The sequence below is a fragment of the Neoarius graeffei genome, chromosome 2 (assembly GCF_027579695.1).
Source record: "Neoarius graeffei isolate fNeoGra1 chromosome 2, fNeoGra1.pri, whole genome shotgun sequence".
NCBI classification, from domain to species: Eukaryota; Metazoa; Chordata; class Actinopteri; order Siluriformes; family Ariidae; genus Neoarius; species Neoarius graeffei.
In genome coordinates this window covers 87,544,376-87,569,848 of record NC_083570.1, presented here as the reverse complement: position 1 = coordinate 87,569,848, position 25,473 = coordinate 87,544,376, and the positions used below count along the sequence as shown (strand labels likewise).

The following is a 25,473-nucleotide window of genomic DNA, read 5'->3' as shown; positions in this document are numbered from 1 at the left end:
CTCCCGTTGTAACTCCACATGCATTGTGTAATTTTGCATTTATTTACATAAGAATGTACCAGCGTCATACCATATATATATTTTTTTGTTCTTCTTTAATAAACTCAGATGAAATTGTGAACTAACGGTTTCTTACATTGAAAGTTTCATGTTATTTAAAACAGGCTTGAACAATGTAACAAAGAAGCAATTTTCTCTCCGCAATGCAGGCTGCTACCTCTCATCTCCTTGCAAATTAGCATTCATGGTGCATTCTCCAAAGAAAGCTTCCCAGATAGTGGCTGAGATAAGACATATTCCCTCCCGTACGGCCACTAAGGAACCCAAGAGAAGCTGTCATTTTATTAAAAATTAAACACCTTCATTACAATGGAAGTGTTCATTGTCTCATAAGCATTTGAAGCAACTATACCTGTGTGGAATGCTGACCATACAGAATGCTTTGTGTGCTGAATGCCCTCAGTGTAAACCTCTCCACCTTTCGATTTCTATTTTTCTTTTTCTATTATAAAGTGTGACAGCCTCACCTGAGCAGCTTTGCATCGAAAACGGTCTCAATATCTTGCAGCACAGCAGGCAAATACTTCAGAGCTGCAACCTACACACACACACACACACACACACACACACGTTTTATTTAGATCTGTGTTAATTGTTCACAGCACTTCAAGTGTCAAATCTGGCTGTTTTAAACACACTGAAATCAGCTGTTGTGAACGTCTCACTTTGTGTCAGGCTGCCAGGCGTGTTAAAGCTATAGGTGCCCGTCCAGAACCAAGTGTGATGAGATGATGCGACTGGCTGAGCACGAATGTTAAATTCATTAAAAAGGAAAAGTTCTATAAGGAAGGCAACTTATAAATAAATCTGCGTGCGCACACACACACACACACACACACACACACACGCACAAACCTGCTGCAGTAGGGTTGTGTTGTAATCACTCTTCATCAGTCTGTTAATGGACTCAAACAGGCCCTTTAGAGAGTCTTCAAACTCAGCCTGCTCTTTCCCTTCATACAGCCTAGAGAGAGAGAGAGAGGGAGAAGGAGAAGAAGGGTAAAAAAAGAGAAATGGGGTGGGGGGTGTAAAGTAGCAGTCAGTATAGTATATAAATAAATATTAAATACAATAAACTGTGCAAATAATTTTGCCCATATTAATTGATTAACCATTTCAAAGCCCAGAGACACAGCCACAGATACCAACATTAGGTTTTACTTTAGGGCGGTGGTGGTGTAGTGGTTAGCACCGTCGCCTCACAGCAAGAAGGTTCTGGGTTAGAGCCCAGTGGCTGACGGGGGCCTTTCTGTGTGGAGTTTGCATGTTCTCCCCATGTCTGCGTGGGTTTCCTCCGGGTGCTCCGGTTTCTCCCACAGTCCAAAGACATGCAGGTTAGGTTAACTGGGGACTCTAAATTGACCGTAGGTGTGAATGTGAGTGTGAATGGTTGTCTGTGTCTATGTGTCAGCCCTGTGATGATCTGGTGACTTGTCCTGGGTGTACCCCGCCTTTCGCCCATAGTCAGCTGGGATAGGCTCCAGCTTGCTCACAACCCTGCACAGGATAAGCAGTTATGGATGATGGATGGATGGTTTTACTTTAAGCTTAGGTACAGGATAAGTATTCATACTTTTACATAACAGCTGTATTCATATGAAATCAAACAAAAAACATCCATGTCACACTTGTTGGAGAAGTCATGGCCTAATGGTTAGAGAAGCAGCTTTGAGACCAAAAGGTCACTGGTTTGATTCCCTAAACCAGCATGAATGGCTGAAGTGCCCTTGAGCAAGGCATCAAACCCTCAACTGCTCCCCAGGCTGCTCTGGATATGTTATCACTCTGGATAAGAGCATCTACCAAATACCTGTAATGTAACTTGTATGTTTAATTGTGGGCGGCAAAGTGGTGCAGTGGTAAGCACTGTCGCCTCACAGCAAGAAGGTCCTGGGTTTGAGCCCAGTGGCCGACGGGGGCCTTTCTGTGTGGAGTTTGCATGTTCTCCCCGTGTCTGCGTGGGTTTCCTCAGGGTGCTTCGATTTCCCCCACAGTCCAAAGACATGCAGGTTAGGCTAATTGGTGGCTCTAAATTGACCGTAGGTGTGAATGTGAGTGTGAATGGTTGTTTGTCTCTATGTCTCATCCCTGCGATGATCTGGTGACTTGTCCAGGGTGTACCCCACCTCCCGCCCATAGTCAGCTGGGATAGGCTCTACCTTGCCTGCAACCCTGTACAGGATAAGCAGTTATGGATAATGGATGGATGTTTAATTGTCTACTTCTTTTTCGGGGAGATCAGCTGTCCTATTTACTCTCATATTTGCTACTTTCTCAGCAATCTTCCAAACTCCTTGCACTGCTCACATTCTTTAAAATAACTTGCTTTGCTTGAGATGTTTTTACATTGATGAAATGACAGTGTTTTAACATCACTGGCTCTTGGTCTACATTCAAGTCAATGGAATTCAATTTACTTCAAATGATACAAAATGGAGGGCAGACAAATTTGGAAGTTTAAACTTTCAGACAGTTTACAACTAGCTGTGCAATGTTCATGTTTCTCAGCCCTGGGTTTGTGGTTGATGCTGGGCTTAATTTTAGTCACAAAGAGTGATGGCTTAATGATATTTCTTAGTTATTCCAGCACATCTGAGGGAAATGTTAATGCTAGGAACAGATTTGTTTTATTTCTGCATCATTCTGCTTTTACTTTTTTCCACAAAAATGCTCTGTAACTAACTAAATCATTAGCCTGAGTCATTAGCGTTTTTATTTCCCAGTTGCTTAGCAACAGCGTCATCATGATTTTAACCATCCATCCATTATCTGTAGCTGCTTATCCTGTGCAGGGTCACAGGCAAGCTGGAGCCTATCCCAGCTGACTATGGGCGAGGGGCGGGATACACCCTGGACAAGTCACCAGATCATCACAGGGCTGACACATAGAGACAAACAGCCATTCACATTCACACCTACGGTCAATTTAGAGCCACCAATTAGCCTAACCTGCATGTCTTTGGACTGTGGGGGAAACCAGAGCACCCAGAGGAAACCCACGCAGACACTGGGAGAACATGCAAACTCCACACAGAAAGGCCCTCGTTGGCAACTGGGCTTGAACCCAGAACCTTCTTGCTGTGAGGCGACAGTGCTAACCACTACACCACCATGCCACCCTGAATTTAATCACTTGAATATATATTTATGATGCCATAATTTCAGGAGTTACAGATCAGAAGCATTTTAGTACTGGAGCCAAATTGAATTAGTCAGTAATAGTAACTCTTAAGTCTTAGATAAGTGCAGAATGTTTATGGAGCAGCTCCACAACACACACTGGAAAAAGTCTACCAGATAGATCATGGTTTAAATCCCCTGCTTGGCTTGATATAGTGGATATAAGACAGAGAATTCTCTTCACTGTGCTGCACTGAGAACACCATCCTGACTGACACTTCAATCAAAGCTGTCTGATTTAAGAAACTGCACCAAAGACGTCTCACTCTTCCATTTTCTCTGTCTTTATACCATTCTGTCCTGATTCAGCCACTTCTCTTTAATTGTGTCTCACCATCCTGCCTCTCTATCTATTCCCTATTTCCGATGTCATTTGTCCCTCTTTCTCACTCCTCTTTCTCCTTAATTTACTTTCAGTTAAGCACACTCTCAGCTCAGTTCTCTTCGCTCTTGGTCCTGCAGCCCCAACACACTGAGCTTTCTGTCTTCTCTCTGTTCTTAGACACCTGACACAGCTCAGAGATGTGGCTCGTAATTATGTGGAATGAAATCAGGAAAACGTTGGGGAGATTCCATGACCAGACCACCCACACACACACTTTTTTCCTCATGCTATCTACCAATGAAATGTGACTAGTGACATGCTATTATCACATCATCATCCATATTTATAATTCATCTCTTCAAGGAACAGCAGTGTTCACAGTGCCTCTGACACTCTACACACTACTGGGACATAACAGAGGACTTCAGTGAAACATTAGTCTCTGTGTCTGTACTCCAGAAATGTGGAGACAGAATGCACCCTGCATGTGTCAGATAAACATGAATCAAATCACAGAAGTGAAAAAAGTCACATGATGCAAGATGGGAAAATGGAATTTGTATCCTGTAGTGGTTCAGCAATGTTTTAGCCGTGTTTCTGCAGGAATTGCAACAGGTTTAATACTATATGTGCTAAGTAACATGTCCACAAGGTCAGTCATAACTCATTTATCAACCTTGATAGTTTTCAGATTCTCTTTTTTTCCTTTTCATTGCACAATGATTAGGATGATTTAACTCTTCTGAAGAACATGAAAAACAAGACTGTCTGTGACGGCGTAGCTCATTCCGGCTCATCCCGTCTAGTCCAGAAGGAATGATCTAAAGTGGGCCACCTTGCACAATAAATGTTGCAAGCTATATATACACTATATACAAGCTATATATAGAAGCTATATACACCCTAGGAATACCGACCTATTTGCCAGAAAGAATCCAAAACGACGAGCAATTGACCGAGAAGAAACAATTTTTGTTGAACTGCTCATTAAGGCTTAATTAGTCCATAACTTAATTAATAATTGTAATTAAGCAAATCTGGGTAGAAGTTATATGCACCCTAGGTACCCCTAGGTTATATACACCCTAGGTACCATGCCAGAAAGAATCAAAATCGGTGAAGAATTGAGGGAGAAAAAGCGATATGTGTGAAAGCTGCTTGTTAGGGCTTAATTACTCCATATCTTCATTATTAATTGCAATTATGCAAATGTGGGTAGAAGCTATATGCACCCCAGGTAGACCTACCTTCCTGCCAAAAGAAATAAAAATCGGTGAAGAATTGAGAGAGAAGAAGTGATTTTTGTGAAATGTGGATGACGCCGGACTGACGCCGGACAACACATAATGGCATAAGCTCATTGCCTGTCGGCCGGATGAGCTAACAAGTAACCCAATTAAGGATTGATCTATTACTTACCCAGTATTGAGTGCATCGGGTATGTTTCACTACCGAGCCTATTTGTTTAAAAAAGATCCAACGGTTGAGTTACCTTGTGCATTATTATTATTATTATTATTATTATTATTATTATTATTAGTAGTAGTAGTAGTAGTAGTCGATTACTACTCAATGCCTATGAGCTTATTTTAGAATATACACAAAAGTAACAGAGCTAATAAGCTAACAAATATAATGTCCATTACAACTTTATGCAACTGTCTGGGATGAGTTTATGGTACACTAATATGTGTGTTTTTATTTATTTATTTATTTATTTTTGTATGCATCTGTGAACTGTGTACTGATTACAGTATATTTTGGTCACTAATCCATAACACTTTTCTGTAAGTTAAAAGGGGAAAAAGTAATCACCTCGAGGGATAATTTCAAATCAGTCTGAAAGCTTTCTCTGTCATGGCTGCATTTCCAAGTGGAAAAAAATGAAGAAAAAAAAGCCAAATTTCAACTTTATACTGTGACATTATTCATTGTTATTTTAAGGGCAGTTAGATTAGCCGTAGCTGCAATTCACATGCACCTCTGCTTTACATTAAAGTACACAAGATGAAACTTAAAAAAATACACAACACACAGACAAATTTATACATCAAATGCTGACGGATGGAATAAAGCTTGTGTGATGGTGCTAGCACAAACCTCATCAAACGCAACAGGACAAACAACCATAAGGCTTGTCATTAGTAGGACTGAGCTTTCTCCCATGCACACACTTGCACATACTCCCACTGCAACAGCATGTTAATCCCAGTGGCCCATACAAAATGAAAAAGCATTTGAAGATCTTTTACAGACTTCAGGGCCGTCAGTTACAAACTCTTGCCTGTCCTTGTACAGCCAGCAGAGGCATGCGGGTTATTACAGAGACAGATAGCACTGTACAGAGTCTGAGTGTAATAGAGAGAAATGAGAGAATTATGGAAGATGATGGAGCACTACAAGAGAAGTAACAAAAAAAAAAAAACCTCAGCAAAATCATTATTTTAAAGAAAACTCTGTTTCAGAACTCAAAAGCATGTTTCCTAATTGTTATGATACCTTTCTGCATGACTGGGAACATCAAATATGAGCTCCTGACCTAAAGGTTGTGCAAGGACATCATTTTAAGTCATACTTACAAGTGGGACATTTGTTAATTTTTAATGATAAGCAGTTTTCTAATTTATTCCTGGCTGTATACCTTAAACTATTAAGGAAATAGATGCAATAGGACCAAACAGTGCTAATTATGTATTTCTGGGACACAACATGCACAGAGGATACATTCAGTGGGAGTAGAAGCCAACAATATAGACACAGTACCTGTGATTTGATGTTTTATTATTTGAAATTCTCACCATCAATATTGTCAAAATAAGATAACAGTAAGTTTTGTATATTCTGCTTCTGTCCTAAGGGCTTATTTTTAAATTTACTTTAAAATTATTTGAAATTTAATTGTGCGGTCAAGTGTTCAGTTTTCCTTGCTCTGGCATCAAAGTAATAGCAACATATTTTCACGTACCAATGATACAGTAAAGCCTTTAAACAAGGAAAAATAACACTTTAAAAAAACAATATTTTAATGATAACAGGTATATGAGTGATGTAACCAATTATGCATACCTTATATAGAATGAACAAATAATGTGTTATAAATGGATACAAATAGAGATACAAATACATACAAGGTGTACTAAAAGTGGTGAGTATCTTGTTTATATTTTGGGAAATTGAACCAATTAAATACATGAGAAAATATTGTTCCAACAAAGCTGCAAGCGAAATTGAAAAACAGTCCTGTGAGTATCTCTAATTGAGACCAATAATGAACTTGAGTGATGTAGCTGAGGCTGAGGAACTGTTTGAGACAGAACTCACACACCATGATGACAGGACTGCCATTTATACATCCTGGCAGAAATAAAAGAAAAGCTCTTATGGCTAAAGCAGATTTCAAGTTTAAATCTGAATCATCATCTTCTTTTGGCTGCTACCCATTAGGGGTCGCCACAGCGGATCTTTCATCTCCATTGCTCCCTGTCTTCAGCATCCTTCTCTACCACACCTGCCACTTTCATGTCCTCTCTCACCACATCCATGTGTCTCCTCTTTGGCCTTCCTCGTTTTCATTTGCCTGGCAGCTCCATCCTCAACATTCTCCTTCCCACATGCTCTGCATCTCTTCTCAGGATGTGCCCATACCATCTCAGTCTCATCTCTCTTAGCTTAATTCCCAAGCTCTCCACATGTGCTGTCCCTCTGATGTGCTCGTTCCTTATCCTGTCCAACCTCCCATCGCAAACCTTAACATCCTCAACTCCGCCACCTCCAACTTTGCCCTCCTGTCTCTTTAGTAAGGGTACGGTCTCCAATCCATACATCACAGCTGGTCTCACTACTGTCTTATACATCTTACCTTTCACTTTTGCTGAGACTTTCCTATCACAAATGACTCCCAAAATCCTTCTCCAACTGCTCCACCCTGCCTGCACTCTCTTTCTCACCTCACTATCGCAGAACCCCATTTTCCTGCACAGTTACTTGAATCCAGGTACTTGAATTCACCAACTTTCTTTACGTCTACTCCTTGCATCTTCACTACACTCTCATCCCCATTCTCACTGATGCACATGTATTCTGTTTTGCTATTGCTCACCTTCATTCCTTTTCATTCCAATGCATCCCTCCATCTCTCCAAACCCAACTCAACCTCCTTTCTACTTTCACCACATATCACAATATCATCCGCAAACATCATGTTCCATGGCAACTCTTGCCTCACTTCGTCCGTCAAGCTATCCATCACTATGGCAAACAAACAAGGACTCAAAGCAGATCCTTGATGGAGTCCCACCTTCACCTTGAACCATTCAGTCGTTCCAACTGCACACCTCACTGCTGTTTCACTGTTATACATGTCTTGCACCACTCTAATATACTTCTCATTCACTCCACTCTCTCATACAATACCATTTCCATTTCCATCTTTCATCACTCTTACCTGCTGTACATCCCTCGCTTCCCTGTTTCTCTGCCTAGCTAGTCTGTACAGGTCTTTCTCTCCTTCTTTGGTCTCCAGTCTTTCGTACAACTCCTGGTATGCATCTGCTTTCGCCTTCGCTACCGCTCTTTTTGCCTTCTGTTTCATCTCTCTGTATAACCGCCTGATTTCCTCGTCTCTCTGATTGTCCCAATTCTTCTTTGCTAGCCTCTTCTCTTTTATAATTTCCTGCACTTCTTTGTTCCACCACCATGTCTCCTTGTCTTCCTTCCTCCTTCCCGATGACCACCTTAAATCTGAATGTAGATACAAATATACTGCCCACCCCCCCAAAAAAGCCATTTGGATTTAAATAAGCAAATGCATAAGAGCCTTGGATTGGATAATTACTGCAGTGATTAATGTATTTCAGCTGGAAACAATTCTTTTAACCCTAACTGATGCAGTGAGTAGCTTCTCATTTCTTAAACAAACATGTAGGAAGACGTATCCCGTGCTCATGGAAAAGATGTCACTGTATTTCAGAAAGGTCAAATTATTGGCCTACATCAAGCAAAGAAAACAACTAAGGAGATTGCCGAAATAACTGGAATTGGGTTAAGAACTGTCCAATGCATTATTAAAACCTGAAAGATAGTGGTGAACCATCAACTTTAGGGAAAAAAATGTGGTTGGAAAAAAAACTCTGACTGACCATCATCAGAGATCACTCAAATGCTTAGTGAAGTCAAATCATTAAAAAAAAAATTGACAGTAGAACTCACAGCTATGTTTAATAGTGAAATTAAGATCATTTCCACACTCACAGTGTGATGAGAACTCATAGGATTGGAACTAAACAGCTGTGTGGCCATAAGAAAACCACTTGTTAATGAGACTAATCAGGAAAAGAGGCTTCAATTTGTTAGGGAGCATAAAGATTGGACTCTGGAGCAATGGAAAAAGGTCATGTGATTTGATAAATCCAGATTTACTCTCTTCCTGAGTGATGGGCATGTCAGGGTAAGAAGGGAAGCACGTGAAGTGATGCATCCATCATGCATAGTGACCATTACATAAGCTTCTGGAGACAGTGTTATGATCTGTGGTTGCTTCAGTTGGTCAGGTCAAGGCTCAGCAACATTATGGGGCAATAAAATGAAGTCAGCTGATGACCTGAATGTACTGAATGATCAGGTTCACATCAATGGATTTTTTCTTCCCTGATGGAACGGGTATAAAATTAGGGCTCAGATTGTGAAAGAGTGGTTCAGGAAGCATGAAGAATCATTTTCACACATGAATTGGCCACCACAGAGTCCCGACTTTAACCCAATTGAGAATCTTTGGGACGTGCTGGAGAAGACTTTGCGCAGTGGTTCGATTCTCCCATCATCAATATGAGATCTTGGTGAAAAATGAATGCAATGCTGGACTGAAATAAATGTTGTGATATTACATAAGTTCATTGAAACAATGCCACAGCGAATGCATGCTGAATCAAAGCTAAAGGTGTCCAACCAAACATTAGAGAGCATGACTTTTTTTTTTTTTTTGGCAGGGCACTGTATTTGGACTGCTAAACAGATACATATACAGACAGAAACATAGAATATACAGCACTTAATAGAGTAGAGTGGGGGGAAAAGCCCCCGTGGGGTAATACGGCCCCGGCCTGTTTTACCCAAAATAACCACCAGATGGTGCAAAGTTACATTTCTATTGTTGATATGGACTGGCTTGACAACGGGGATATACAAATATCCACTGTGGATCGCATATCAGCAACGCAGGGGAGAGAGATCAAATTTCATGGTAAGTGATATAATTTTCAGATATCCGTAAAACTGTATTTAGATAGCTGCTATTTCGTCAGATATCACAGCTGTGTATGTGGACAAGTCAGTACGTTAAAAAAATACATTAGGTATAAAAAGTTGAATCACATTTTGAAAGTAAGACCCTTTTTTGTAAAAGTGTAGTCTGTGGGGTAAAACGCCCCCTTAATGGCGGGGTAAATAGCCCCCAGGGGGCATCGTTTCCTTTTATCATAATTACTGTATTTCATACATTTCTGAATAGCAGATACATAGTTTTTAATAACATCTCGCTTACCTGATTGAGTAAAGCAAGTAATTTGAACTTAATATTAAAAAAAATGAATATTAGCATAATTTATTGATGCACTTGTTCTTTGTTAATTCATGTTCAATCCACACAAAATTATATTGAAATTAAAATGCGAAATATAATAAAATGATGCATCTATTCATTAATTCAGGGATATTTTCTTGTTTCTTTCACATTATAGGCTTAAGTAAACACTTTTGCTATCCAAACAGCTTTTTTTTAGTGAGGGGGCCTATTGCCCCCTTGGCACAATGTTTGTTTTTGTAAAAAAAAAAATTAAGTATTAACTTTAGGCAAACTTTAGGTGGCATTATTGTTCATGTCACTGTTGTCAAAAAATATGATAAAACTAAACACATGGTTCATTTCAACTTGGAGAAAAACTGAATTTTCCTTAAGGGGGTCTTTTTCCCCCACTCTACTCTACTTGGTTTTGACTGCAAACATTTTACTTTTTACAAATAAAAACATTTTATTAAAACTTCAGTACTGGCATCATCATTATTATAAAATTGCTATATCGTACTGTAGTATGTTATGCTATGTTTTGCATTTTAAATCAAATTATAATACCGAAGCTCACGTAAGTCCAGACCCACTAATTGATCCAAGAAGTTAAAGGATTCAGTAAAACTCTATTCACATGGAATAAGCCTCCTGTTTGATTTAGCTGGTGACATTTATCGGGTTATACAGATTCGATTAGCTGATGTGAAATTATGCATTAGAATTACTTTGGGTGTCATTCTAAAGCTGAAAAACAAAGAAACACCTGCAATAATACAAGCTGCTTAAATGCCAAGGCAAATAAACTAATCTGTGTGGCAAATGGAAACACAATAAAATAGTGGGATAGGTTTAAAACGAGCAAACCGAGAAGCTGAATGATTAGATGACAATTCTTGTCACGGTTGCACTGGATTTGAACCCAACCCAGGAACACCGGACGTAAAGTGGAAGTACAGCCTGGATAGGATGCCAGTCCATCACAAGGCACCATACACACATTTATTTACACTGGTACAATGTAGCATAGCAATCTACCTGCTGGCATGTTTCTGGACAATGAGAGGAAACTAGAAAGCTCAAAGGACACAAGGAGAAAATGAAATGCTCCATATAGACAGCAACGCAAGCTGAGCATTAAATTGGGGACTTTGGAGCTGTGATGCAGCATTGCTACCAACCAGACATCCCGGTTTACTTGGCAGACAAAGTCATATGTTTCCTCAAAAGATGCTTTTGAAAGTACAAAAAAATTAATCAGGAATCATATTACCACATAATTATATGATATTTGGCCCAATGGCAGACAGGAATAGTGACATTTAGAACCTGCACACTCTCTAAGCGCATCTTTCTTGCTTAAAAGTAAACTTTTTACTTTTCATTAGAGGCTTTACTTTTTCCACCATGGTATGGAAAGACCATGGATCTGAACCCATGAGTTGAGTTGTAGGTAGGTAATTTGTCATTTTCTGAAATGACTTTTCTAAACTTACAATTTCTAGTTCACAGTTAGGCCAAAGGTGTCGGGTTATATCTGTGCCCTCTGACTGTCTATGCATATTTTTACAACCCAAATTCCAAAAAAGTTGGGACGCTGTGTAAATTGTAAATAAAAACAGAATGCGATAATTTGCAAAATCATGGAAGCCCTGTATTTCATTGAAAATAGTACAAAGACAACATAAACATCCACAGGAGTTTCCTGCAGATGTTAAAGGACCACAGCCTCCTAAGGAAGTACAGCCTGCTCTGTCCCTTCCTGTATAAGTGATTGGTGTTGCAAGTCCAGTCCAGCTTGCTGTCCAGAGGAGCCTGTTCAGTGACAGAATGCTCCTTCCCAAGTGCAGGACAAACAGACTCAAAAACTCCTTTGTCCCTCATGCCATCAGACTGTACAACTCCTCTTTGGGGGGGAGGAGGAGTAACAGGAGGACAGAGGAGGGGAAGGAGCAGTAGCCTAGCCTAACAATAAGCAGTACCAGATAAAGTGCAATATCTCTCCTGCTGCCCCCCCTTTTTTCCTTTCCCCCCTCCTCTCTCTCCCCCTTCCTCTCTTCCCCATATTTTATTCTTTTTATATTTGTATATGTAAATACTTAATTTATTTTAATTTATCTAGAAGTTTTCTCTATTTATTTTCTCTGTTTATCTGTAATGATGCTGCTGGAATCTTAATTTCCCTGAGGGAACCCTCCCAAAGGGATCAATAAAGTTTTATCTAATCTAATCTCATCTCATCTTATCTCATCTAATCTAATATCAAATGTTGAAACTAAGAAATTTTATTGTTATTTTGAAAATATATTCTCATTTTGAATTTGATGTCAGCAGCACGTTTCAGAAGAGTTGAGACGGGGCAAAAAAGACTGAAAAGTTGTGTAATGCTAAAAAAACCCCTAATTTGGTTAATTGGCAACAGGTCTGTCACATGGTTGGGTATAAAAAGAGCATCCCAGAGAGGCGGAGTCTCTCAGAAGTAAAGATGGGGAGGGGTTCACTGCTCTGTGAAAGACTGCATGGGCAAACAGTGCAACAATTTAAGAATAACGTTCCTCAATGTTAAATTGCAAAGAATTTGGGGATCACATCATCTATTGTACATAATATCATTAAAAGATTCAGAGAATCTGGAGAAATCTCTGTATGCAAGAGACAAGGCTGAAAACTGGCATTGGATGCCTGTGATCTTCAGGCCCTCAGGAGACACTGCATTAAAAGCAGACACGTGTCTGTAGTGGAAATCACTGGATGGGCTCAGGAACACTTCAGAAAACCATCATCTGTGAAAACAGTTCATTACTGCATCCACAAATGCAAGTTAAAACCAGATATAAACAATATCCAGAAATACCATCACCTTCTCTAGGCCTGAGCGCTTTTACGATGGACTGAGGCAAAGTGGAAAATTGTTCCAAGGTCTGACGAATCAAAAGTAGGAATTCTTTTCAGAAATCATGAACACCGCATCCTCCAGGCTAAAGAGGAGAGGGACCATCCGGCTTGTTATCAGTGCACAATTCAATAGTCAAGTCAAGTTTATTTGTATAGCGCTTTTAACAATAAACATTGTCGCAAAGAAGCTTTACAGAATTTGAACGACTTAAAATATGAGCTAATTTTATTCCTAATCTATCCCCAATGAGCAAGCCTGTGGCGACGGTGGCAAGGAAAAACTCCCTCAGATGACATGAGGAAGAAACCTTGAGAGGAACCAGACTCAAAAGGGAACCCATCCCCATCCGGGCAACAACAGACAACATGACTATAACATTAACAGTCCTAACATAAAGTCAGCTTCGTTGATGCTATAAACCCCCCACTGATGGAAACCCGAGCGCAAAACCGTTCACGACAACCGTAATCCCAAAGTCAGCAAGCCCATGTTTACATTAGCCCGTATCAGCGGATCATCAGATTAACGTTTTTAAAACGATTAGTGTGCACACAGCAACACCAATACACAATTTGCGTGCACACAGCAACACCAATACACGGATACGCTCGGCTCCGCAGGCATCCTGCGCTCCAAATCACTCCGCCCTGAACAGCGAGTGCCCTCTGGAGGGTGCGCACTCCGGCCTTGCGCAGCTCACAGAGCACGCGAGTGAAGTGCACAACCACTGATTCTGGACTGAGCCGCTGTGTGTGTGATCCCAGCGCATATCACTTACCACTTGCAAGTGGAAGGATGGCAAGCCTAAAGACAATCATAACTACACAATGGGCAGTATTTGCATCAGTATTTGCAGTATTTTCATACTTTTATACTCTTTAATGAAAGGTGATACAAGGCGGAAGTCCGCGCCGTTTTTCAGCAGTCGCGTCACATGACCAATGCCAGCGAATCAGGAAGGTGGATGTCACAGTGACGTTGTCCAATGACGACGCCAGCTAGAGCTCAGCACAGCATATCCGCGTATCTCAATGTTTACACAGCACCGGAGCTGACACGATCTGGATTGAATACGTGGACCCTGGTGGATTCCCGTTTCCCGGCGTTTCTAGGCGGTTTAATGTAAACGGACAGTGCATCCGCGAAGAAAATGAGACAGATACAGTCTAATGTAAACTTGGCCCAAGTCAACTGCAGTCCTAAAGTCAGCAAGTCAACTGCAGTCCCCAGCCACAAAAGCACCACTGCAAGAGTCCAGAGCGTCCTCCAGGCGCGACCCCCAACTGTCCACATGGGGCCGCCCTCCACAGGAGCCAGCATCTGTGATGGTATGAGGGTGCATTAGTGCACATGACATAGGTAGCTTGTACATCTGGGAAAGCATCATTAATGCTGAATGATATATACACGTTTCAGATCAATATGCTGCCATCCAGACAAAATCTTTTTCAGGGAAGGCCTTTGTTCTTTCAGCAAGACAATGCCAAACCACTTTCTGCACATATTAAAACTGCAGGGCTCCATAGTAAAAGAGTCCAGGTGCTAAACTGGCCTGCCTCCCATCCAGACCTGTCTCCCATTTAAAACACTTGGTGCATTGTGAAGCACAAAATATGACAAAGGAGACCCCAAACTGTTGAGCAACTGAAACTGTATATCAGGCAAGAATGGGACAACATTTCTCTTTCAAAACTACAGCAATGGTCTCCTCAGTTCCCAAACGTTTACAGAGTGTTGTTAAAAGTAGAAGTGATGCAACACAGAGGTAAACATGCCCCTGACCCAAATTTTGAAACATGTTGCTGATATCAAATTCAAAATGAGCATATATTTTTCAAAAAAATCAATAACATTTCTCAGTTTCAACATTTGATATGTTGTCTTTGTACTATTTTCAATGAAATATAGGGTTTCCATGATTTGGAAATTATCACATTCTGTTTTTATTTACAGTTTACACAGCGTCCCAACTTTTTTGGAAGTGGGGTTGCACAATAAGAGCAAAATGTTGGGAAGATACCAAAATAAATCACTAACTACTTAACATTAGCAGCGCACTCAAACATACAGATCTCATCAATCCAACTTTTCAAGATAGAAATTGGACCTTCCTGGGAAAAAACAAACAAACAAACAAAAAAATCAAAATGAGCAGCATTCAAAGACACATCCAGAATTACTGGCACAGAAAAAGAGAGACAGAGGGGTAAACCACTGTGGTGCTCTTGGATGTGTTCCCAGTAATCTCTCTATATCACATCATGCTCTCTAATTAATAGTCTTTCTAGTTCTCATACACTGTTGGGCGCACTGAGCCACAGAACGAATCCATCTTTTCTCTTCTGGCTTTTGTCACTTCAGTCTCTCGCACATGCTAATTCACACACTGGCTTCTTTATTACTGCTCGTTTAGCTTCACACATAATCAAAAACATGCGCGCACACACACACGCCTCATAATTAGAGCACATTTAGCTGTTGTCGAGCCATCAATAGTTATCAGGCACATTAATGCAGCAGTCAGCTTCTTAAAAGTGGCACTATGGAAAACTATTTAAGCACACACACACACACACACACACACACACACACACACACACACACACACACACACACACACAGAGAGGCATTCAACTGAGAAACAGACAAATTCTGAAAACTTGCATACACACAGACACACATGCTCAGTCAACACAAAAATAATAACACAACAGTGACATCACACACCACAGCACTATTAAAAGCCCACCTGTTACAATATAATCAACTTCCCAGAATGCCTACTGCCTGCTGAGTTATTGGTTAATAAAGTATATTAATGATGAATATCAGAGCATTTTAATTCAGCCTGAATCTAATCATACACAGAAACACATGCAAGGCATTGATGAACACACACACACTCACTGGGAATAGAGCATGCGGGAGCGAACGATGAATTTGAAGATGTACTCGAGAGCTTTCAATGTGCGGAGAATGGGCTCACATGCTTCACCACGACTAGACACGTCCAAATACGTCTTCAACACTGACATCAACTTCCTGCAGCAGAAAGAGAACACAAAAAACACAGACATCAGTTTCATTTTACAAGTAATAACCTTAGTGTGCATGTAAAAAGCATGTCTATTAATCCATTAATCAAAAGGGTAAGCTTAAGTTTTCCATTTCTGTTCAGATTTGTACTCATCTTTAATAACACCGTCATTCTCTACTGGTTTGATCAATAAGCTTATACCACCATGCTGCTGAATTCCTTAATCCAACTGGTCAGCTGGTGTTGGGGAAGCCATGGTCTAATGGTTAGAGAAGCAGCTTTAGGACCAAAAGGTTGCAGGTTCAATTCCCTGGACCAGCAAGAATAGCTGAAGCCCCCTTGGGCAAGGCATCTAACCCCAACTGCTCCTCTGGGTATGTTGCTCTGGATAAGGGTGTCTGCTAAATGTATGTGTTCATTAAATTTCTATGCTTAGTCATTATTTTCTATGTGAAGTCTTGAGGAAACAACTTGCCAGCCAGGCTGCACTTCTGTGCACACTGCAATAAAGAGCCTTGACTTCCAAGTGGGCCACCTGAAACCCACCACATTAGTTAATGCTTTGCATAGCATTTGGAATTTGGTACAAAGGCGGCCCAAATGAAACTCACCACCTCTAATTCTTATGCAATAACTGGATTCTGGAGCAATATTATTTATTTTCCCAGCTTGCTATTTAATATGCTTGAGATATAGGCTTATCACGGTTAAGTTGTTTGCTGTGTTGTACGGTAGGTAGCCACATTTGAACGAGTTCATTGCCATTCCTCAGTGGTATTTGGTCTAAACGAGGCAAATGTGGGCTGGTACCAGGACATCGCTCATCTGCTGTCCACTCCAAGCAAGGAGCATAGCGCACACACTGTGTCTTACTTTTAAGGAATTGTTTAGAGAGGGACCGATTTTTTTAGTGACAAAATTTTCTGGTTACCAAAAAAGCAGTAATTTTTAATAAAAAACTTTGTTTGCTGCCTCACTTTTTTTTTATACCCCATTCCCTCTCACAGTACAATCATACATTTACCATTATTATGCAGTAATGGTGTCCTGTAGAAAAGAAGAGAGTAGGAAGACCCAGCAGAGATGGATGGATGTTGTTGAGGAAGACATGAGAGAGAAGGGACTCGTTGAAGGAGATGCCCAAGATAGAAAAAGATGGAGGCAGAAGACTCAAAATAGTGACCCTACTTAGCGCGAGATAAGCCAGAGAAGGAAGAAATGGTGTCCTGTGGGAATGGGAGCAAAATGGCAAAGTCAAAGCATTAATCTTCCCCTGTCAACCTAGGAACATTTATGGAGGAAATCTTTTGTTGAATCTCCAAGTGGGAATCAGGACCATCAGATTTACATGTTGTGACCAGTCATGATGTTGCTGGTGGTGACGTAAACAATGATGTAGTGATATTATGTTGGCACTACTCTACCGCCTCAATGTAAAACAACAAGCAGCAAAGTCATGTAACCTTGCTGGAGAGCTTCCTGGATATAGTCTCCCATGGCTTGCTGTTCAACTAGGAAAGGCGGTGGATGGAGATTTTTTGCTGGTATAGTATCGGGAAGAATCTCAAAGGCAAAATCACAGGATCAGTGAGGTTGCAGGTTACTAGCTTTGGCTTTGGTAAAGACCTTTAAGAAATCATGATACACCTTGAGGACATTCACTGAGATTTGAACATTGGGCTTCTCAACTGTGGTAGACGCAATGATGAGACAATGAAGATGCAAACAGTGGTGGGTGCATCACAATTACAATTTTGTGATCTGCTTATCATGCCATGAAATCTGAGGGTCGTGGAGGTGCATCCAGGGGAATCCAAGGATAATGGGGTGTTTAGTGGCGACACTGACAAGAAAGGGCATGGACTCTTGGTGAAGAGCACTGACTTGAAGCAGGAGTGGTTTGGTGCAAAGTGTGACAGTACTGTTTTCGATGGTGTAGTGTAGGGTGGTGTAGTGGTTAGCACTGTTGCCTCACAGCAAGAAGGTTCTGGGTTCGAGCCCAATGGTCGACGGGGGCCTTTCTGTGTGGAGTTTGCATGTTTTCCCCATGTCTGTGTGGGTTTCCTCCAGGTGCTCTGGTTTCCCCCACAGTCCAAAGACATGCAGGTTAGGTTAATTGGTGGCTCCAAATTGACCATAGGTGTGAATGTGAGTGTGAATGGTTGTTTGTCTCTATGTGTCAACCCTGCAATGATCTGGTGACTTGTCCAGGGTGCACCCTGCCTCTTGCCCATAGTCAGCTGGGATAGGCTCCACCTTGCCTGTGACCCTGCACAGGATAAGTGGTTATGGGTAATGGATGTATGTGTCCTGCAATGGTTGTGTTGGCATATTGAGCTTCATGATGCTTATCGATGAGTTACCAGCTGCTCCAGAGTCAATCAGCACTGAAAGAATCGAGACACTGCTTGACCCCCTCCAGTGGGGCTGGAGCAGTTTCACATGCTGGGCACTGTGCCAATGAAGTGACCACAGTAGAAACATAGGTTCTCCCTCCTCTGTTTTCCATGCTTTGTGAGGCAGGTTGGTCAGGGAGGTCAGTCTTGGACATGGTGCTAGTTGTTCCCTGGTAAGCTTGATGGTTACGATTAAGTTGAACCAGACTGATGGCTAAGTCGATGAGGGAGTCCAGGAACACTTTGCCATCACAGCAGACTAGCTCTGTAAGCACCTCTCAGTTAAGACCCTGATGAAAGGCAGCTTTAAGCAGAGGCTCATTCTATCCATTCCCCCTATGAGTGTACACTCAGCTGTGTTTCTCTGCCTGACCATTAGTAGCTTCTTTCCTATCTCCTTGCCCTTCAGGGTATGGTTGAAAACTCTCTGGAAATGCTAAACAAAGTAGTTGTAGGATGATAATGGTTCCCATCCTTGATGTCATTCCATGGTAGCTCAACTGAGAGCAGACTGAACAATTTTCTGTTGATTGGAGACACCCTCTTGGCCAGAGAATTGCAGGGAGCAGCATAGCAGGAAGTGTTTGCAATTTGAGGTCTCTCCCAAAAACTTATCAGGATGTAAAATGAGCAAATTGGGGTGTGCCAGAGCTTGGTGTGATACAAAGTTGGAAATAATGGCATTGGTGAGCATGTTCAGTTTGGCATCCAGCTCAACCAAACTCTGTTTTTGTTCTCCCTCCAGGTTCCCTTGGGCTGCCATGCTCTTTCACCAGCTCACTTCTCCTGCTGCATCCATGGAGATGGTGGAGTAATCTGTCAGACAACTGAGTTGGAGGTGGATGTAAATGCAGGTTTGGGCATTTTATTAAACAAACACAGATGAACAAATCCAAAACATGAAGCAGATCTGAGAATCAGGTACAGGCTTAAGGTCAGGTGATCAGCAAACAGAGCAACGTAGACAAAGGCAAAAATCCAAAAACCTGAATCAGCAATACAAGATCAAAACCAGTATATCTAAATAATGATGCATGACTTGGTAAGTCAGGTAAATAGACACTGAGTGTTACAGTAGATTGCAATTGCGGTATTGTCCAAAGTTCGGTTATATAGTGTGAGGTGTGATTGTGAACATAGTAAAGGTGGATTGTGAAGATAGATGGTTCTGGGTTCGAACCTCACAGCCGACAGGGGCCTTTCTGTGTGGAGTTTGCATGTTTTCCCCATGTCTGCGTTTCCACACACTTCAAAGACATGCAGATTAGGTAAAAAATTGTTGAACTTGTTGTAGGTCACTTTGGATAAGAGCATCTGCTAAATGCCTGTAATGTAATGTGACCAGGTGCACATGATTAGTACTCAGGTGAGTGTGAACGTGCAGGCATAGTGCGGTGCTGGAGACTGTAGTCTGTGGAGGCCATGTCTGTAGGCTACGGTGTGTTCAGGGAAGGAGAGTTTTGGGTGGATTCTGGTGCTAATCTGACACTGTAACATGAAGATGGTGTTTAAGCAAAGTATATGAGGATTTGGGCATTTATTTTTGGAAAAGATTTGGGATGAGATGGGTATCCATTACTTGTTAGCCTCTTAGGTCCAGTACAAAATTTAATTTAAAAAAGACAGCAAACACTGAACACGAAAACATGTCCTGGCTTATTGACTTCACTTGATGTGAGTGGAAAAATTGTGTAAATTGATTTTAAACTGAATTAATATTTTATAACCACAACATGGAACTGTGTGCAGCTACATAACACACCCACATAAACACACAGTAACATGGACTTTTAGATAGATAGATAGATAGATAGATAGATAGATAGATAGATAGATTATTGTCATTGCACATTACTATACAGTGAAACACTGTTTGAGGGCTCAGATCACAGCAGCATATAAATAAATAAATAAATAAATAAATAAATAAAACCTTTTAAAAAGCAGCATAATGACATATACAGTAAGCAGCAGTATAAATTGCAGTATGTAATTATTCAATGTAGCCAAACACAGTAAGGTGCAGAGTGAGAGTCCAAGTCCAGATCAGGCCTCCAGCAGAGCTTTTACAGCCCTGGGGAAGAAGCTATTTTGGTGTCTTGCTGTTTGTGATTTTATGACCCTAAGCCTGCCCGAGGGAAGGGTGTCAAAAAGACATTGTCCAGGGTGAGTGCAGTCAGTCCTAATCTTTGTGGCTCTGTTTCTCAGCTTGGCAGAGTAGATCTGGTCCAGGGATTGGAGAGGGGTACCAATGATTTTAGATGCAGTCCTAATGATCCGCTGCAGATCTTTCCTCTCCTCTGAGGTGCAGCTGGAGAACCACACTATGCATCCATAGCTCAGCACACTTTGTATGGTGCACTGGTAGAAGTTGGTGAGGAGCTTCTGGGAGAGCCCAGTTTTCCTCAGGGATCGCAGGAAGAAGAGTCTCTGGTGGGCCTTCTTCACCACCTCTCTGGTGTTCACTCCCCATGTCAGGTCCTCTGAGAGGTGAACACCGAGGTACTTGAAGCTCCCCACCTGTTCCACCTGCTCTCCAGAGATCACCAGGCTGGCATTTGTTTTATCCGGTCATTTTCTGAAGTCAACGACAAGCTCCTTTGTTTTGTTGGTGTTGAGGAGCAAGTCATTGTTCTGACACCAAGATGCGAGGGCCTGAACTTCCTCTCTGTAGGCTGCCTCATCACTGTTGGTTATCAACCCCACCACAGCTGTGTCATCTGCAAACTTGTATATTTGGTTTGAGTTATGAATGGGAGAACAGTCCTGTGTGAAGAGTGAGTAAAGGAGTGGACTAAGAACACAGCCTTGGGGGGTGCCAGTGTTTAAGATGGTGTTAAATGAGGTCTCCAAGTCTCACATTAGATTAGATTAGATTCACTTTATTCATCCCACATTGGGGAAATTCACGTGTTACAGTAGCAAGAAAATGTCATACAGATAACAAATAAAACTGAAATAAAAATTAGACAAACGAAAGATTAAATACAGAGGGCTATTTGCATTATCTACCGTGAAAAAGTATAGAAAAATTGCCTTATTGAGAGGCTCGGAAAAATTGCACATTACAGGTAGACTCTGCTTATATACACACATACTGTACATATATACATAAATAATATAAGTATGCATAAAAATAGTTTAAGGCCTATATTATTGCACGTAATAATTGCATCGATGAGAGATGGCAGAGGTAGTAGTGGTGAAGTAGTGCAAATATAATGACAAACAGGTTATTGGTGCTACATTACAAGTTGTGGGTGTTATACAGTCTGACAGCAGCAGGTATGAATGACCTGCGGTATCTCTCCTTCTTACACCGTGGGTGTAGCAGTCTACTACTAAAAGAGCTGCTTAAAGCCCCTACAGCCTCATGTAGGAGGTGAGAGGGGTTATCCATGATTGATGTCAGCTTGGCTAACATCCTCCTCTCACCCACCACCTCAATGGAGTCCAGACGACAGTCCAAGACTGAGCCAGCCCTTCTGACCAGTTTATTAAGTTTCTTCCTGTCCCTCTCTGAACTTCCACAGCCCCAGCAGACCACAGCATAGAAAAATCGCTGATGCTACCACAGAGTCATAAAAAGTCCTAAGCAGTGTCCTGCACACACCAAAAGACCTCGGTCTTCTCAACAGGTGGAGACGGCTTTGGCCCTTCTTGTACAGGACATCTGTGTTGTTAGTCCAGTCCAGTTTGTTGTTGAGGTGAACACCCAGGTATGTGTACTCCTCCACGATCTCAATGTCCAAACCCTGGATGTTCACTGGTGCAATTTGAGGAACCGTCCTTCTGAAATCGATCACCACCTCCTTTGTCTTCCTGGCGTTGATGTGCAGGTGTCTCAGTTCACACCAGGCGAGAAAGTTGATAATGACCTCTCTGTACTCCAGATCGTCCCCCTCTGACACACGTCCAACAATGGCTGTATCATCTGAGAACCTCTGGAGGTGGCAGCTGTCCGTGTTGTAGCTGAAATCAGATGTGTAAAGTGTAAAGAGGAAAGGAGAGAGCACTGTACCCTGTGGAGCCCCTGTGCTGCAGACTACCACATCAGACACACAGTTGCGAAGCCTCACATACCACGGCCTGTTAATGAGGTAGTCGATGATCCATGCAGCCAGGTGGCAGTCGACACCAGCTCCCTCCAACTTCCCCCTAAGCAGTGATGGCTGGATTATGTTGAAAGCACTGGAGAAGTCAAAGAACATGATTCTCACATTGCTCCCAGTGCCCTCCAGGTGCAAAAGTGACCAGTGTAGCAGGTAAATAACAGCGTCATCCACACCAATGCCCGGTCGATATGCGAACTGCAGGGGGTCCATCTCGCTGTTCACCAGGTGTCGGAGGTGGGAGAGAACAATCCTCTCCATGATCTTCATTAGGTGAGACGTTAAAGCTACTGGCCGAAAGTGGTTGAGCTCCCTGGGGTGTGCATTCTTGGGAACTGGAATCACACATGATGTTTTCCACAGAAGTGGAACTTTCTCCAGACTGAGGCTCAGGTTGAAAATGTACAGAAGAATCCCACAGAGCTAATCTGCACAGTCCTTAAGCAGTCTGGAGTTGATACCATCAGAACCAGCAGCTTTCCTCGTCTTGATCCTCCTCAACTCCTTCAACACCTGATCAGCTGTTATGGAGAGGCGAGGGGTGTAGCCGAGGTGTGACTCCTGTAGAGTGAGGTCGGGGATGGAATGTGTGGATTGGTCTGGCAGGGAGCGGAGGGGGGTGATGTGGTGTGAGGAGGGAGCTGTTGGTGTCAGAGGTCTTATGGGGGGGGGGTGATATCACAGACAGGTCAGGACTATGGTGAGTGGGGGAGGGTGGGGTGGCACAGTCAAATCTGTTGAAAAAGAGATTCAGCTCATTTGCCCAGTCCTGGCCCCCAGATACAGGGCCCCTCCCACTGTCTTTTGTGTGGCCAGAGATGGTTTTCAGGCCTCTCCATACCTCTCCGGTGTTGCTTCCCTTGAGGCGTTCCTCCAGCTTCCTCCTGTAGCTGTCCTTGCCTCTCCTTATCCCCTTCTTCAGCTCCCTCTGCACTCTCCTCATCTCCTCGTTACCAGATTTAAAAACCCTCTTCTTCTCGTTTAATAGGGCTTTTAGTTTAGAGGTCACCCAGGGTTTATTGTTGGGAAAACACCGTACCTTCCTGACTGGCACAGTGTTTTCAACACAGAAATTAATGTAATCCGTGATGCAGGTTGTCAGGCTATCAATGTCATCCCTGTGAGGTTCACACAACACATCCCAGTCTGTGGTGTCAAAGCAGTCCCTCAGTGCCATACTGGTCTCCTCAGACCAGCTCCTTACATACTTGGTGGGTGGTTGTTTATTCACCATAGGTATGTATGTAGGGGACAAGTGAACCAGATTGTGGTCAGAACGGCCCAGCGGGGGGAGGGGTGATGAACTATAGGGATCCTTGGTGTTCACATACATTAAATCCAAAGTTCTATTGTCTCTGGTGTGGCATTTCACATACTGAGTGAAGGTTGGGAGAGTGGAGGACAGGGAAGCATGACTGAAGTCACCGGAGATTAGTAGCAGGGACTGGGGGTGCGATGTCTGAAGCTTTGACACTGTAGTGTGTAAGAGCTCACAGGCTGCAGCAGCATCGGCCGCCAGGGGGATGTATACAGTTATCGCGATAACATGTGAGAATTCCCTTGGGAGGTAATATGGCCAAATGCTAACCGCTAGCAGTTCAATGATTTTACTGCAATACTGCTCCTTTACCCTGATGTGCCCCGGGTTACACCATCTGTTATTCACAAACATCGCTATACCCCCTCCTTTCCTCTTACCGCTCTCCTTGGCTTTCCTGTCCACTCTCACGAGTTGAAATCCGTCCAGAGTGACATGTGAGTCAGGTGAGAGTTCATTCAGCCAAGTCTCTGTGAAGCACATAAGGCTACACTCCTGGTACTCCCTCTGCAGCCTGGTTAGCACCGTTAGCTCATCCATGTTATTAGGGAGAGATCTTATGTTTCCCATGATGACAGATGGTATGCATGGTTTATACCGTATTTTCTTCTCCCGGCACTTCAATCCAGCTCTGCATCCCCTTCTCCTTAATTCTGCGGGGATCACCGGTCTTTCCACAGGGAGTACCTTGGTGTTGCGCAGTGCTAACAGCTGCTCCCGAGTGTAAACAATGGAGTCGTGGCTAAAAGGGTCCGCTGATGCCGATTTAAGTAGCCCCAGAAAGAAAAAGAGAAAAATACAAATGCACAGTCTCATGAGTAGTACATCCCTAGATGCACACTTCCAACTGAGAGTAGTACAGAAAGAAACACGAAAAAGTACAAAAACATACCAAAACACAAACATGCTCGGAGCTACTGCAACTAGCTGCCACTCTTGCGGCGCTGTGGTCTGTTGGAAAGGAAGTCCTTAATCCAGCTACAGAGGTGGTGGTCCAGGCCCAGAGACAGCAGCTTGTTGACAAGCTTGCTCAGATTGACAGTGTTGAAGGCCAAGCTGAAGTCAATGAACAGTATCCTCACATAGGTGTCAGGGTTCTCCAGGCGAGTCAGTACAGTGTGGAGCAGGAAGGAGATGGTGTCCTCAGTGCACCTATTGGTTTTGTAGGCAAACTCGTACTGGTCCAGGTCAGCAGGGACGGAGGCTTTGATGCAGTTCATCACCAGTCTTTCGAAGCATTTCATGATTATCGGTGTTAGTGCAACAGGCCAATAATCATTCAAGCATGTGACTGCTGAGCGCTTTGGGATGGGGATGATGGTTGCAGCTTTAAAGCAGGAGGGGACTATGGCCTCCTTCAATGACTTGTTGAATATGTCATTGAAAACAGCCGTCAGTTGGTGTGCACATGCTTTTAGAGCACGTCCTGGGACCTTGGCCAGACCAGTCGCCTTCCTGCCATTGATGTTGAGCAGGGACCGCTTAACCTGGTACTGGTGCAATACATTGGATGTCTCTCTTTCTGAGGGGGGCTGGAGGTGTGTGAAGGACATTGACTCTGGGTGAGGGATGCTGGGGATGGCTCATTCA

The 25,473-nt window shown here is 42.5% G+C and overlaps 1 protein-coding gene across 1 annotated transcript in view; it reads right to left on the bottom strand.

Moving 5' to 3' along the window:
* The window catches only part of LOC132881999 (dedicator of cytokinesis protein 2), a 282,249-nt gene that overhangs the window by 200,778 nt on the left and 55,998 nt on the right, over positions 1 to 25,473 (bottom strand). Inside the window, exons 21-23 of the mRNA XM_060915143.1 lie at positions 15,928 to 16,062; positions 916 to 1,024; positions 528 to 598 (exon numbers count right to left, since the gene is read on the bottom strand). Coding sequence (XP_060771126.1) covers positions 528 to 598; positions 916 to 1,024; positions 15,928 to 16,062 — 315 coding nt within the window. The remainder of the gene's footprint in view (positions 1 to 527; positions 599 to 915; positions 1,025 to 15,927; positions 16,063 to 25,473) is intronic.